At 42.4% G+C, this 17,178-nt stretch overlaps 1 protein-coding gene across 2 annotated transcripts in view; it reads left to right on the plus strand.

Moving 5' to 3' along the window:
* The window catches only part of LOC132833403 (limbin-like), a 178,166-nt gene that overhangs the window by 86,797 nt on the left and 74,191 nt on the right, over positions 1-17,178 (plus strand). For both annotated transcript variants that reach the window (XM_060851641.1, XM_060851642.1), the window contains exons 14-15: positions 3,425-3,894; positions 8,693-8,888. In XM_060851641.1, the coding sequence (XP_060707624.1) occupies positions 3,425-3,894; positions 8,693-8,888 (666 nt within the window). The remainder of the gene's footprint in view (positions 1-3,424; positions 3,895-8,692; positions 8,889-17,178) is intronic.

A 17,178-nucleotide genomic window follows, 5' to 3' on the forward strand; every position in this document is an offset into this window, starting at 1 on the left:
CAGCAGGTCAGGCAGCATCCAAGGAACAGGAAATTCGACGTATGAAGGGCTTATGCCCAAAACGTCGAATTTCCTGTGCCTTGGATGCTGCCTGACCTGCTGCGCTTTTCCAGTGACACATTTTCAGCTCTGCATTAATTAGGGGTAAATGTAGAGTATTAGGATAGGAGAATGGGTCTGGGTGAGTTACTCTTCAGAGGATCAGTGTGGATGTGTTAGGCCGACGGGCCTGTTTCCACACTGCAGGGATTCTATCATTCTATGAGAAATGTGATCAAGCAATACCTTTATTTTAGAATATTGGCTGAATTTGCTGTAAAAGTAGATCAAGATACCAAAAAGCAGGGTTTCTGTTTCTTTATATAAAATGTAAATACTCCAGCAGTGATAAAATGTGAATATTTGGGTAGGGGTTGGAGCTGACAAAGTTGGAGCGATGAGAATAGTTGTGGCAGATGCTAAATTGTACTTCAAGCTGAAATAGAACCATGTTATACTCCCATTGCTATTAGATCTGCTGATGTGTTAAGAAACTCATCAGAGGGGGGAATTTGAAGCATTTGTCACAGTATTTCATGCCAGAACTCATGACCTGAATAGATATACTTTGCTAGATTTTATGGAAAAGCAAAATAACAGATTGATCAAAGCCGTCAGGAAACCACTTGGGAATGTTGAGAACTGAATTGTTTCTTTGCAGTTGCACTGTTTTTCTAACTAACTCCACTTTGCATTTATACTAGTGAGTCACTTCGGTGAGTTGTCCGTTAAAGTAATAGAATGTCTGGGAACATTAGATTATCACAGACATTTTCCCCAGTGGCCATTTGGTAACTACCTTGCAACATGTTGAAGGTTAGAGATTTACTGAGGCAGACTGCATAACCACCTAGAGAAGGAAAGTCAATGTCCAGCTGATGGACTAAGATGGAGCCCACCCTACAACCATATGATACCTGTGGGTTGACTAAAGTGGTGAGACTCCTGTTCCTCAGTAGGTATTGGCCAGCAGCTCCAATAGTTACAGCAGCACTAAGAGTGTAATAATGGCCACATTTGGAACTATGAGGAGGTCCCAATGGATTTTGGAGTGGGGTAAGTCAGAGGTACTTACGGGGTGGGTTTGACCACTTTGAGAAAAGAGTTGGGAGATTGGGCTCTGACAAACAGGGCACATAGGGAAGAAGAAGAGTTTGCCTTTTAAGTGTGACCAGCATCCACCTGAAGATGGTACTTTCCATCTGACCTCCTCTTCCCCCTTTAAAGCCTTTCATTCAAGGAATAGGACTGTCTACTTCTGCCGAAGTGTCCACACCATCCATACATTAGTATTTACGTGAAAGTGAGGACTGCAGATGCTGGAGATCAGAGTCGAGAGTGTGGTGCTGGAAAAGCACAGCAGGTCAGGCAGCATCCGAGGAGCAGGAGAATCAACGTTTCAGGCATAAGCCCTTCATCAGGAATGAGGCTTAGAGGAGATGACCTTCTGGGGTACAGTGTGTGAGAGAGAGAGAGAGAGACTCACTGAGATCCTTGTGGAGAGAGGAAGGGAACTTCTTCAAGGTAGGAATCCTTGGAAGAGGGTTTACAGTGAGGTTAAAATTAATGAGAAGAAAGTGACGAAAGCAGATGCTGGAGATCAGAGTCGAGAGTATGTTGCTGGAAAAGCACAGCAGGTCAGGCAGCATCTGAGGAACAGGAGAATCAATGGGGTTTAGCCTGAAACGTCGATTCTCCTGCTCCTTGGATGCTGCCTGACCTGCTGTGCTTTTCCAGCACCACATTCACAATACATTTGGTATGTGCAGCATTGCAGTTAGGATAATAGATTTTCTAACAAGCCTAATTACGTTTAATTATTGATTTAACTACATTTTGCACGCTCATATCTTGGTATTTTGCTCACCTCCTGGACTATTACCTGAATGAGTTCAAGAGTGAGTGGGAAGGGTGTGGGTTAGGCACCTTACATATATTTTACATGTTCTGCCACTCCAAATGTGCAACTTTGGGTCATGCAAAGTTTAAATCCATCAACCTCACATAAAACAATTGTAGTGCTAAAAGAGTCTGTCTTGGAATCTCTCTGATGAGGAAGAGAAAAATCAGACTGATTAAGAGATGTGAATCCTAACCACAAGAACTAGCAGGGAGTGATATTTCGATTTTTGGAAATTTTTTGTACATTCAATTGACCAATTAAACTGACGTGTACAATTATTCACTCCTTTCGGTTTCAATTGTTTCCAACTTTGTTTTCGGAGAAGTTTTCCTCTCAGTTTCCACTCCACGTGCACCCACATGGATTTCCTGACAATTGGAAAACCTAGCCAAACAGTCTAATAAGGCAAAGTGAATATGAGGCTCTCACATTTAAGCCCATCTTACTTCCACCATTGGAACTGGAAGTGTGTGTATGAGAAATGAAAACTTCTTTTAACATTTAACAATTCCCATCTTTCAGCATGAAAATTGCCCCCATTGTTTCAGTAAACAAGAACATTAGAGATTAATTTTAAATTGTCCTCTCAGAAAAAATGAACATTATTTTTAAAAAATCTAAACAAGTTGTAGGTTGGTTTCATGTTAGGTAAAGATGGGTTTTAGCTCTGTGGAGAATTGGATACCATATATTGTTGTGACTCACGTGTGAATAATGGTGAACTGAGGTGAGATAGCAAAAGGTCATTTACATCTGTGGAATCAGAGCCCAACATAGGGTCACGAGGAGATTTTGAAATCATTAATAATTCCAGAGGATAATGGATATAAATTCAACAAATGAGATAAAGTAAACCAAAACCAGTTGGTGGCAGCATTGTAATTAACATGACTAGCACTTGTTTCTAGAATTCATTGAAAATTGGCCCTTTATTAATAAAATATTCCAAGTGTATTGATGTATTAGGTCTCTAGTATTATGAAGGATGAGTTTGTTTGCTTAGCATCTCTAGAGATACTGTATGGACTTATTATGCAGTATATTGATTCCTTGGAGGCTGATTGCACTGCGAGACACTGCCTGGACGATATATCTAGTGTTCTTCACTTTTATATCACTGAAGAATGCTAAACAGGCTGCACTGTAAGTGACCAGGAATCAACGTAGCTCAATATGGCATCTGAGAGGCAATGCTACCCCAGATACTTCCATCAATGAATTTCCCTGATCTGTATCTTAGACCTATCATAGATGCCAATTACATTGTGGTAGCATACCTGATATATCCTTATGTCCCTGGACCCATTTTCATCAAGATGAATGATTTTGCTCAAAGGTCTTTTACCTTTAATCAGAGACATTTTAATTTGCTTTTAATCAGTTTTTGTAAAGTCTATTTCCTGGAACTAGGAGGAGTCTGGCTAGCATAGTCTTGCTTTAAAATGAGTATTTTGTGTTTAATCTAATTCTTTATATGATTAGATTTGTGAGCAAGAGCATCAACAAAAGCAGCTGGCATCTCTTCTCAACACCTTGGGAGAAAGACATTACAATCATAAAAAATACCTCATGGACTGGCGTGAGCTATTACACAATCATTGTGCAGAACTCGGAGAATTGGTGGAGAAATTGGACAAAGATGCAGTGGACCAACTGGAAACCCTTAATATGCAACTTATCAAAAATGCCTCGATGAAAATTAAAACAATTCATGCTGAATTTTATCAGAAGTTGGTCAATCTTGGCGTTCCAAAGGACTATTTAAGACAAGTGATAGAAGATCAGGATAAGGAAATAAACATTCACCAGGACAAACAAACAGAGCAAGCAGAAATCGACGAGCGTAAAATTAATGAATCGTTGGAGAAAGTTAGGGGAAACATATCAAAACAACTACATTCAGAAATTGAAGAACAGAATTTCTTACGCCATTGGAATAAATTGGTTTTCCAGTAAGTGTGTTTCAAGTTTCAAAATTTATTCTTGAGCTGTTAGTGCCAAGGCATGCATTTACTAAACTAGGGGCCCTTCGGAAAGATGTGGTAAACCTTCTCCTTAAGGTACATGGAGTTCATACAACTGTGGATGAAAAACCATTTTAATTAGCAATTCGTGGACAGTTTTGCCAGATTGCTGACTCCTTTGATTTTTAAAAGCTGAGTGGATTTCTGGATACATAATGTAATCAAATGACATTGGTTACGTTCTTGTTCAGCTCAGTTCCTTCAGCCAAGCAATCAACACTGAGATTAAATACTTAAGAATTTTAAAGTTAATGTGCACATTGCTTTAATAGCCTTAGCCAATTTAGCCAGAAAGATAATTGGAGCACCTGCTCAAAATGTATTTCCAAAGTGAACATTCCCAGTCATATTTTATTACACAAAGCTCTGATATTAGAAGAGGTCTGTTTCAATAAATTTTATCCTTACGGCCAACTAACCATTGTTTATATGTAAAGCATGAATGAGATGACTGGACCAACTGTTATTTTCCATGTAAGATTATAGCAGAGACATGAATGTACACAAATCTTGTTTGTGTTTTCTGGAGTTTTTCTTGTCTATCTTGAGGAACTCAAGGCGATTTTTGTCTTGCCCTGACCTGTAGTATGTAAGCTTGGGATATATGTTTTGCCAGCAAGGCCAGTTTTTATTGTCCATTCCAAATGGTCCCTGAAAAGATGTGGTGAGCTGTCTTCTGCAAACAGTCCTTGTGGAACGGTGCCCTCATTATTGAACTTTTTTCACATAACTGGATAAATATGATAAGTTGGTATGTCCTTTGGGATAGGTTTGACAGGATGATTGACTTTTCATATTCTAAGGTTTCTTGCATGAAAATGTCAAAATCGATATGGAAATTTCTGCACTGTCTTTCTCAAATGTTACATAGATCAGAAACAGAGGATGGAATTTTCCCCTGCCTTGTGTGGTGAAGAAGGTGTAAAATTTCAGAACTCACTTCCAAATCCCACCATTGAGCAGTGGTCACCTTATTTCCACACATTTGCACCGTATTAACGGTCCAATTCACCTTATTTATGCACCACTTCTTTCCTTCCTCAAGAAATTGGATGTTGCAAATTCCAAACATATAAATCAGAGTGAGTACTTGATGGCTGCAGCTCAGCAAGTGTTTGTGCTGTGCCACCATGCAAATGCTTCTCCACAACAATGTCCCTTATGCTCCATGGCAACCTTGATATCAGTCAGCAGTGGCAAAACACCAGCTTCCTCATACCCTTGTCCCTACACTGGGACTATCTCAGACCACTTCAGCCCTTCACTCCTTTCCTTTGGAATGCCGGGATATATATGTCTTGTGTGTTTCTGCCAGGTCATCCTGCATGCAGGGACACATATATATCACGTATCGAGAGATGATATGGCTCTTAGCTTAATTCCCAAGCACTAACTATGACTCTATAACTCACTTTGCACGTACCTGAAAACTGCCAGTCTCTATATGCTTCACATTGCTTTGTTAACAAGGAGTCACACTCAGTGACTTCAGCACTGACTTAGATCACCAGCCCCTGTGTGGGTCATGTTGATTTCGTAACACACAGGATCTTCAGCGCTGACCTACAGGCTGCATTATTTTATCCTGTGGGCAGAGAGGCAGGCAGCTTGTCACAGTGTGGAGCATGGAGTTGTCAATGAGATGGGCATGTTGCCGTATGGCACTGTGCTGCATCAACACCTCTCATGCAGTGTTTTGCCATCAGTTTGCGTGGCCAGCATACTGCATGTGCTTCAAGCAAATGGAAATGTATGAGTCAAAGGAAAGCAATCCTTAGTGAGGTCAAGGGTGATTAAGTTCACTTGAGCCAGGCAGTCAAGAGGTTCATCCTATTTCGCCCCAGTGAGTTGGTCACACTCAATTAGGCCCAGGATCTGTTTCCTTGAAGTCTGGTGAGTAGACCATGGTTAGTCTTGTAGGCCGAGTGAAAGCAGCTCATGGATTACAGATAGGCCAACTGAATTGCTGTTAAGATATCAGGGGAATGGATGACTTCTTCCTGCAGTGACGCAAAGGGAGACATTAATATTGCTGAAACAACAGTAGTGGTGATGCAAGGGGAGGAGAGCAAGTAAGTTGTCCCCAGCGAGTGAGTGGGAAGGGTTCATAATGAAGTGCATGAAAGCACCTAATAGACATGATGCTTGCAATAGTGAGAGTTGAAGTCCATGAGTGTTGGTGAGAGAGCATGTGCTGTGGCAGCATTACAGTGAGTGGTGGCCTCGCGTGTGAAGGTAGTAGCAGAGAGAAGATGGTGATACATGCTCTTGCAGAGCACAGATCATTGACTTTCCTCCTGCATCGCTAGGCCTCCTGCTTTACCTCAGACACAGGACTAACCTGAGCTGCCATTTGGGTCCAGGCTGGTTCAGTTAGGTGTTATGGCCTTCCTATTCCATAGGAAACAGGGCTACCCTCATCTCCACAACTCCATCGATAAACACCTTCTGGTTCCTGTCTGTGAAGTGGAGAATGGGCTATTCTTTCTTCAGGCCATGTGCCCAGGCACCATGCTGTGAGTTCCTAGCTTGCAGTATCTGAAGTGGTACATAACTGGCTTTTATATGAGGTGTTAGTGATGCGACAACCAAGCGTTCTCAACAGGGGTGAGTAATTCTGCCTCTCCAACCACACAAGTCTTCAAGAAAAGTGCTCAAGAGCTCAGTTGCATAATTAATTAGGCGAAGAGTAGAATCATAAAATCCCTTCAGTGTGCGAAGAGGCCATTTGGCCCACTGAGACCACATCAACTCTGAAGAGCATCCCACCCAGCCCCTGCTCCATAGCCTAGCCCCAAAACCCCACATTTACCATGGCTAATCCCCCCACTGGACGCTACGGACAATTTAGCACGGCCAATCCACCTAAACTAGTTGGCAAAGAAAATTCTCTGAGCCGTGACGGTTTAGGCACAATGAATCTCTCTCAACGAAATATTTTGGACCAAAAAAATTCTGTATTAGATTTTACTTTGTTATCCTGCCCTAAGCCAGGCAGAATCTCAATCAGGAAATTGGTGATGAGTCATCCAGTTGCTCCCCTGCTCTTTTCTAGCATTGTTACAGATGTTTGCCCTTTCCCCATCTGCTGCCTGTAAATGCCAACGGGTCCTTGTTTCCAAGTCCCTTTCCAACACTCTGAAATGACTGCCAGTCTGCCTTTAGTGCAGTGCCAGAACGAGCTGAAGTCTCATCAGAAAAAGGGAGAGGTCAGAAGAGTAACTCTGCCTCACCCTTTATGAAGATCTGAACCAGGATGGTCAGAAAAGACTGTCTGACCAATCTAGGTTGTGAAACCCTCTCTATCATAATAAATTGGTTCATCCCAAAAGCCATCATCTAGGAAACACAGGCCAATTTTCAGGAAAAGTATTTGAAACACTCCTTGTAAGATTTCAGGCTCAGCCTTTAGATGTGTTACAATCCCTGACACTCTTCCTTCCCTTTTTTTGCCTTCTGTGTATTCCAATGACAATCACACTGTACTAACTGGATTTTCATCAGACCCATCAGTGGACTCCTGCTTACTGGCAAGTCTTCAACAAGTCTGTACCTCGTACAGACAATCACTTAGGCTGCAAGTACAGACCAGGGCTCCAGTAGTCAAGCCCTGTGCTGACCCCTTAGATTTGAGCAATAGAAAAACCCAGCTGTTTTGTTTTTATCTCTTATCTTAAAAAATTCAAATGGAATTGTAAGATTAAATTTTAGAAACGCAGCTACAACCATTAATTCTGCATCTAAATATTGCGGTCAAAACTGATTTTGATTGGCTGCCTTATTGTGATAATATGAAGTTATGTTGCAATTGTGTTTACTGTTTTATGAGGGCTTGAAATCAATATTGGGTATCAAACTACATTGCTGTGTGGCTAGGGCTCTCAATCTATTTTTTGTTCAGCTTACAAATCATGGTACACAGGAGTAGTAATTGCGTGAATTATGATAATAGCTGACATCTGTACTACCATCTGCTTTGCCAGCGGGGCCAATAGTTGAAAGTACATTTTCTGGGGCTTTGAGTGCTGGTTCACTGAATCTTGCAAAGCCTTTCAGTCTATTCACAAGACTTCAATTTAAAAAAAAACGTATATTAGGTAATTCCACAGAATTGTCTTAGGATAAATCCACTTGTTAACCCTAACATTCTCCATCTTTCTCCCTGCAAATTTGACTTCAGCTGTCATGTTCAGCTTTTGGAAATTATGTGAGCATTAATATAGGTTAGAAATGTGGCCAGTTTCTTCTTCAAATATTTTTATTTTGATTGTTCAGTGAAACTATGGTGTGTGACACAGGTTAATATTTAAAACGAGGTGTACAGAATGTATTTGTAAATAATGTTTCGAAAAAGATTAGAATGTCAACTTTTCATAGTTTCCGAACAACTATAAAAATTACCCTATGTTTCAGATTGCAATTGTAACGTGCTATTCAGATTCCAACTGGGGAGTTTTGGAATATATGGCAAGCAAAATTCTCCGAAGAGACTGGAGTCAGCTTGCATAACTACATGGGATGGTTAGATGGCCAAAGAATGACCTATTAAATACTAATATAACAAAAAAAGTGTTTTACAGCCTCTACATAAGTTAGATACATGATGGGTATCTGTGAAATGAGCTGGATCAGTGTAATGTGTCCATATTTATATGTGATCGATGAATATTTCTGCTTCATTTATCCCTGGGATCAATCTAATGATTCATTTCTATTTTCTTTAAAGGAACCTAATGAAAAGTCCACTTTTACTTTCTGAAGAGGAATTTCAAAAGATCATGCTGACTTACCTCGAAAGTTTCTGCCAAATGGATAATGGCTTGGCTCTTCCTAAGTTGTGCGAGAGATTCACAATCCAACGCTGTCTGACTGACTGGAGGAAGACAGAGACAGAAAAACTTGAACAGCAGTGGAAGAATGGGGTGAGTGAGCTTGGAAGGGACAACCTTCCATCCTGTGATGCATTGGTAAAAATTGTTTCTGTTAAATGATGAGGTTGGAGTAATAATCTGGTGAATTTTGTGAAGCAATACAGCATTAAAGACTAAAGTGCAAGCCAGCAGATGAAAAGCCACATGTATAACATGAAGCTAAACAGCATATTGACCTAAGCACATTACTGGCAATCATGATTTATCTCAATCTCAGCCTCATGAACTTGTGTTTTTTAGCTTATTTGCTAATTTCAGTGCGTAAGTTAGACTTTTTAACTGGTATTTCTAATTATAAAATGAAATATCATAGAAGCTATGTCACAACTCTCATGAAGTTCCAAATTCAGACCCGTGATGTTCGATAACTGAAGGAATCCACAGTCAAATCAGTATTTTCCCATCTGGAAGTAACAGTGCACACGACTATTACTGTGTTCTGGATGTGCACATACTGTGATGTCAACTGAACAGTGAGGGTCTTTATTTTGCAAAGCCCGATTGTGATACTGTTGAAAACTTCATTTGTAGGTTGTTTGCTGACTTGCTTTTTTTTGAATAATTTTTATTCTTTACAAAATTATAAAAATATAACAAACTAAGAGTATAACAATTACAATAAGCTAACTACTACTCTACTCTACAAAATAAATAATAAAAGAAAAAGCTACCCATACTACAATTCAATTAATAATTTACAAAATAAGTTAAATTAAATTAAATTAAATCAGACCACTCAGCACAATCCCACCAAAGCTCCCCATCATCGGAAGCATCAGTTAGCATACCCATATTTCCTCTCAGGGCACCCAGCCCATCAGACCCAGGCCTAGGTCTGGATCTGATAAACAAAGGCTCTAGTTAATAAGGCCAACAGATTTGCTTCTAAGTGGTTCAGAAAGGGCTGCCATGTCTTGTAGAAAAGTTCTGTTTTCTAGTGCACCACACTGGTAAGGAAATCCAGGTGATGTGTTCCATGACTAATCTATGCCATCCTGACAGGCCCGGAGGACTTTCAGAGGCCCAACTCATCAAAATGTTCTGCCTCGCACAATGTGTAAGAATATTAAACAGCTTTTTCCCATGCTCATTTAACGAAGGCAAATTTGGCAGGGCCAGGAGAAGAGACTCCGGATCTGCCTTGACCTCAGTCCCCAGGCCCCTCCCCCCCTTGCCACTCACTATAGCACCCAATACTTGCCAAGCTTGTGATATGACTAGAATCAATGAGTAAGAGTGCCAGTACCTATTTTGCATTTGGGGCACAATGGAGGCTCTCCCTTTTTGAATTTAGCAAGTCGCTCTGGGGCCAGATAAACGCTATGAAGAACCTGTAGCTGCATAGCATGCGTCCTGTTGCAGATCGAGATCTTTCTTATCTTCTCTCCAAATGTCTTCCCATATCTCTAACGAAATCTCCACTCCCAAACCCTGCAGAGCTGATCAATATCTTTGAAGGTGTCACCACCCAGTGAACGGTAAAGGGTACTAATCAGGAGAGTACCTGAAGTCTGAAGCACTGTCCTCTCTACCTCAGACCTATAAGGATGAATGAGGATTGTAGTCTTTTTCTGGATAAAGACCCTGATCTGAAAGAGGTCCCTGCTGGGCAATTCATACTTGTGAATCAACTAATTGAAGGACATTCTATGTTCTATGTTCTATCATGACCTCCCCCTTCAAATAAATCTCCCAGACAAGAGACTCTGCTGGATACCCATGATTTAAAACCAGAGTCCATCAACCCTGGCCAAAATCCTGATAAACTGCCTTCACTTTGACGCATAACTCTTCACACGCTAACTATATTGATGACAATTGATAATACTCCGTGACTGTTCTCATCTTATCCATGAATAACTGATTAATAAGGGGGTACTTCGCATGGGAGGCCTTGGTATCCAGCCATATTGAATGTGGGTCCTCACAAGCCCAGTCATTCACAGAGGATATTAGTGAGCTATTTTGATACCTCTTAATATCTGGAAAGTCTATCCCCACCCCCTTCCCTGGGGAGGCTGCAATTTGGCAAGATTAATGAGAGGCCATCTGTGATACCAAATAAAAGAGCCGAACCAACCGTTGAGTCTCTGTAATGTTTGCCTCGGCATCATCAGAGGGAGCATTCGTGTGGGACATGATAAGCGAGGAAGAACCTTCATTTTAATAAGAGCTATTTGGCCTAACCAAGAGACTGGAAGAACTTTCCAACACTGAAGGTCCTGCCTTCTCTTATCGAACAAGTGCACAAAGCTAGCCTTATATAATTGGTCAAAGGGAGGAGTAATGAAAATGCCTAAGTACAGAAAACCTCCCTGTGACCACCTGAAAGGGAATCGGATTTCATCATCAAGATTGGGTATTCCCCAAGACCGCCCAGGAACGTGGCCTCCGACTTCATCAAATTAATCTTGTATCCTGAAAAAGAGCCAAATAAATCGATATATCGTATTAAATAAAGCACAGACAGTGCCCGGTTCAGAAAAGGAGAACGTCATCTGCATAGAGTGTGATCTTATGCACCCCTGATCCCACCTCTGGGGCAACTATACTAGGGTCCCTCTGAATAGCCTCTGCCAGCGGCTGAGTCACCAGCATGAACAGCAGCGGCGAGAGGAGACAACCTTGTCGGCTGCCTCTACCGATACTAAAATTATTAGATGTTATACCATTAGTAAGGACCCTGGCATATGATCACTATATGGTACTTCCACCCATCTGGTAAAGACACCAAATCACTCCAGAACATAAAAATGGTATGGCCACTCCATCCGGTCAAACACCTTCTCCGCGTCAAGGGAGACTGCCAACCCTGGAATTGACCTCCACTGGCACACCTGGACCATGTTCTAATGTTATTAGAGGACTTACAGCCCTTAATAAAACCTGTCTGTCCCTCCTTTACAATAGAGGGCAACACCTTCTTCAATCTCAAGGTGAGAGTCTTAGATAAAATTTTAAAATCCACGTTTAGCAGCGAAATGGGCCTTATGGGTAGCACGGTGGCTCAGTGGTTAACACTGGCACCTCACAGTGCCAGCGACCCGGGTTCAATTCCCGCCTCGGGCAACTGTCTGTGTGGAGTTTGCTCATTCTCCCCGTGTCTGCGTGGATTTATCCCGGGTGTTCCAGTTTCCTCCCACAGTCCAAAGATGTGCAGGTCAGGTGAATTGGCCATGCTAAGTTGCCTGTGGTACTAGGTGCATCAGTCAGGGGTAAATGTAGGGGAATGGATGTAGGGGAATGGGACTGGGTGGGTTCCTCTTCAGAGGGTCAGTGTGGACTTGTTGGACCGAAGGGCCTGTTTCCATATCGTAGGGAATCTAAACGAAGCACAGTCCTCCGGGGCCTTCCCTCTTCTGAGGATGAGAGAAACATCAGCTTCTCTCAAAGAGGGCGAGAGGCAGTCCTGACTTTACGAATAATTGTACATGTCCAGCATTAGCCTGGCCCACATATACAGAAATTCTGTATAAAACTCACTTGGAAGACCATCAGGGCCAGGTGCCTTACCACTTTGGAGCTGCCTTACCGCCTCCTGTATCTCTTGCACTGTCAAATCCCTACCCACTGGGTGAAGACATTTCCATACACCCATCATTCCCAACTCCACACATAAATCCACCAATTGTTTAGATTGTGGCGAGGTGCCCTGGGGACCCCTGGGAGTCCTATTCGCTGTGGGATCCATGGGGCGATTAAAGTCTCCCCCTATAATAGTATGGTGCATTCCAAGTGCAATCAACTTAGCACCATACTATCAGAAATTTAAGGGGGTGTGCCGGGGAACAGTAAACATTCAGAATGCCGTACTCCTCGCCATGTACTAAAGCTTTGAGAATCACAACCCCCCCCCCCATATTCATTCTTAATTTGATCTAACAGCTGGAATTGGAGATTCTTCTGAATGAGTATAGCCACTCCCCTGCTTTTAGTGTTAAAAGATGAAAAGAACACCCGGCCAAATGCCGGCCACCCTCCCATCCCCCGCTGCAAATTTAGATGCTCCTTTTCATCAAGGTGGGTTCCTTGTAACAGAGCGACATCAACTCTCTCACTTCTAAGACTTGGAGTACTTTCTTTCTCTTAATCAGTGAGTGACTTCCCTTAATATTCCAGGTGCACCATTTGAACAAACAACTAGCTATAGTCATCTAAAACAGCCTGTGAATACCTGAGAGGAAGAACCCTACTACAACGTGCCAAGTGGTGACTTATAGAGCCTGAAGAACGCATCTACAAAAACTACCAAGCCAAAACTTTTAAAAACCACACTTACAATGAACCAATACAAAAAACAGATAATATGACGAACTCCGAAGCCAGGCCTTGCTGGGCAAGTAACTCTAACGGAGCTTCCATGCAGCCATGGGTGTGTCCATTACTGCAGGGGAGTGCCCTGCTTGTTGTGATCCATGCTGCCCTTTGTCTTTAGTCACCTTCCCAAGTCACTGAAAAGAATATATAGCGATTCTAGTAACTCAAAACTACCGATTTTTCCCAACTCCGCTAAGATGGGGAGGGCTGAAAATGTGTTGCTAGAAAAGCGCAGCAGGTCAGGCAGCATCGAAGGAACAGGAGATTCGACGTTTCGGGCATAAGCCCTGAAGAAGGACTTATGCCTGAAACGTTGATTCTCCTGTTCCTTGGATGCTGCCTGACCTGCTGCGCTTTTCTAGCAACACATTTTCAGCTCTGATCTCCAGCATCTGCAGTCCTCACTTTCTCCTCTAAGATGGGGAGGGTAAAAGCACACTTTGCCTGAGTTATGGTGTAGAGCGCAGCAAGGCAGACCTGTTAGATCTCCGCCATCTTGAGATCCCCCCCCCCCCCCCCCGTTTGCTGACTTTCTGACTAAAGGATTATGGCATCAGTGAGAAGTTACTGCCTGCCACTTAAAACAAGGTAACACAGAGCCTGGAATTATGCTGCAAAAGACAGATGCTGTGAGCTACCCAGCAAGGAGGCCAGGATTTCCTGGCAGCCTTGGAGCTATCCCAGTGTCATTGCAGACTCCATCCACATTACTCCAGCTTGAGGCAGAAATGGAGAAAGTAGACGTCTGCAACTCTTCTCCTTCCATAGGATTCTGCCTGGCAGTGCCTCTTAAAATTAGTCTCAAGCATTCTGCTTGATGAATAGTGAAGAAAGTCCTTTCTACTTATACAGTCTAACTTGTGAATAAAATATAATTGAGAACCTTTCCGATGCAGCTTAGTGATATAATATTCAAAGCTGCTGAAATAACTCGACAGAGGCCAGTATCCCATTGCCAAATTACCCTTTATTTACACGCACATAGTGCTCAATACTGGTCCAGCTTTCTCAGGGTGAACAGAACCTCTAACACGTATTTTTCATTTAACCTTTTTTTCCTAATCAGCCTGTTCAGAGAATACACGCCTCTGGAGCAGGTGGGAAACTGGGTCTCTCAGTGCCAAGGTAGGGACACTACCACTGCACCACAAGAGACCCTTCTACTTCTTTTCCTGTCTGTCAGCCAGAGTTCCCTGATTGGGGGTTGTTAACCTGGACCAATCAGGGAACTCATATTCTATGAGGTCCACCTGGCTAGCCTTGTTACAATCACTGTGCTTGTCATTATATAAGAAGCAGAGTTGAAAAGTGTGGCACTGGAAAAGCACAGCACATCATGTAACATCCAAGGAGCAGGAGATTTGACGTTTTGGACATAAGCCCTTCATCAAGGATGTTGGTGAGGGGAAGAGGGCTGAGAGATAAATAGTAGGGTGGGGGTGTGATTGGAGGGAAGGTAGCTGGAAAGGTGATAGGTGGATGCAGATGGGGAAGGGGGAATAGGTTGGTGGGGAGGGTGGAATGGATAGATGGGAAGGAAGATGGATAGCTCAAGAGGGCAGTGCCAAGTTGGAGGGTTGGATCTGGAATGAGGTGGGGAGAGGGGAGATTTGGAAAATCCACAAACCTGACTGCCCCAGTCGACCCTTTGTCATCTCCTGTTCCTGCTCCACCGAACCTGTCTTCTCATATCTCAACACCATCCTGTTCTCCTTGGCCCAGGAATTCCCCATATACATTTGGGACACCACCCATGCCCTCCATGACTTTCATTTCTCCAGCCCCCAACATTTAATCTTCACCATGTACATCCAGTTCCCATACACATCCATCCTCCGTGGCAAAGGCCTCCAAGCCCTCCATTTCTTCCTCGCCCACCAATCCAACCAGTACCCCTCCACCAACAGACTCAGTTGATTGGTGGAACTGGTCCTCACCCTCAACAACTTCTGCTACCTCATCCCAGATCCAACTCTCCAACTCGGCACTGTCCTCTTGACCTGTCCCACCTGTCCACCTTCCTTCCCACCTATCCACTCCATGCTCCTCACCAACGTATCACAATCACTCCCCAGCTGCATCCACCTATCGCCTTCCCATCTACCTTCCCCTCAGCCCCACCCCCACCTCCTATTTATTTCTCAGCTCCCTCTATCCCCAACCCTGCCATTCCTGATGAAGAGCTTATGCCTGAAATGTCAGCTCTCCTGCTTCTCGGATGCTGCCTGACCTGCCGTGCTTTTCCAACGTCACTCTTTTCGGCTCTGAGCTCCGGCATCTGCAGTCCTCACTTTCTCTCGTTATATATGAAGCTGAGTGATACTTAAATATTTATGAAACATTCAGTTAGAGACAGTAGCTGTATTTTTAACAATATTTATTTAAATGGATCATAAAAATAAATCCCTCTTCTTGACTTTCTGAGAATGAGGCTGGATGACTGTAGCCAAAGTTATGGGTGGAAGAAAAATAACGTAAAAGACAGTAGCAGCACGAAGATCCCTTGTGCTTGTGCGATTTATTGAGAGAATTCTGATAAGCAGAAAATTTAAATCCGTAATGATTGAGGACTGTTTATATATAGATCACTTTTACAGATTGCAGTGATTTATGCTAAAACATTCACATTTGCACCACTCACTAATGCTAAAGTGTTATAAATTTGATGTTTGGGTGAGCAGTTTAATTTGCTTCTCTAAGCAGTGAATCCTTTGATCTATTCACCTTCATCTATCTATCTTGACAGATTTTCAAATGTGAAATGACAGAAATACTTCACAGTTACTTTATGATAATCCACATTAACCGTGAAACAAAGACTGGGTGGCCCTGTGATAGTTGGAAACACATAGGAATTGCTAGCTGAAAATAGGCCGAAGCTTCTCATGCAACATTTACCACCCTGACATACATGATACAATGATAATGGAGTTTCTGGCTAAATGTGGCATAAACAGCTCTGTTGGATAAAAGCCAACCCTTGTGATAAAGGCTCCAGTTTTAGAAAGAACATGGCCATGAAATATTTCATACTTGGGCAGATTTATCTTGCGAGAAGTCAGCAGAGTTGAATCAATTTTGATTCTCGCCTTGCAAAGAATATAATACACGCAAAAGAAATTTGTGAATAAATGCATTCAAGGTGGAGTGACTGGAACAAAAATGGAACTTTATGGTTAAATCAAAGAATATGACCTATTTTTGTCTAGAAATGGGTATGGGGATCTGTGACAAGTGTAAAAGTGAATGTCGGTTATACTCTTAGTTGTATGCAGAAAAGATGTAAAGTTTGACTTAGGAAAGAAAGGATAGACATTCTTAGAGGCTCAATATCAGGAGCATCTCGAGTCTCACCATTGAGTCATAACAGCTGATTATCTGGAAATTCATTGTGTTTTTATTAAAAGTAACATAAAAGAGCAGGGATACAAAAATCAATAATGTCTTAATGTGAGGCTCTTAAAATCTGTGCGTGAAAAGTTGCCCTTTTGTTCAGTGTACTGCCACAATTTCAGCAGGAGTACAATGTGATGAGTTGGCCTGGGAACCATATTGTGATTACTGTGTGAGGGCAGAGTCTGCACCCACCTCTTGCTATGCTATCATTGTGAGGGAGCCCTCTTTCCATAAACAGTTTGTCCCTATATCTAAATAAATCAGCAAGATTTAAAAAGTATTACTTTGGGCCTTGTATATTTTTGACAGCACAGACATGATGGGCAAAAGGTCTGTGACTCTATGTATGATTCTATGCTTCATGAAGACGCCAACCACCATATTCCCCTCCTCCGTTTAGTACTCATCTCCTGAGTTTCTGGCCTTATGCCAATGCCAGGCACTCTGAATGGTGTCAGTATCCACCATTTTGTATCATTATTACCCTGTCAATGTGTCTGATCAGTGGCAGCAACCTGTACTGAAATATAAGTTTTCTATGTGTGTGTTTAAGTGTATCCTTACACTT

This window comes from Hemiscyllium ocellatum, chromosome 36 (assembly GCF_020745735.1).
Source record: "Hemiscyllium ocellatum isolate sHemOce1 chromosome 36, sHemOce1.pat.X.cur, whole genome shotgun sequence".
In the NCBI taxonomy this organism is placed as follows: domain Eukaryota; kingdom Metazoa; phylum Chordata; class Chondrichthyes; order Orectolobiformes; family Hemiscylliidae; genus Hemiscyllium; species Hemiscyllium ocellatum.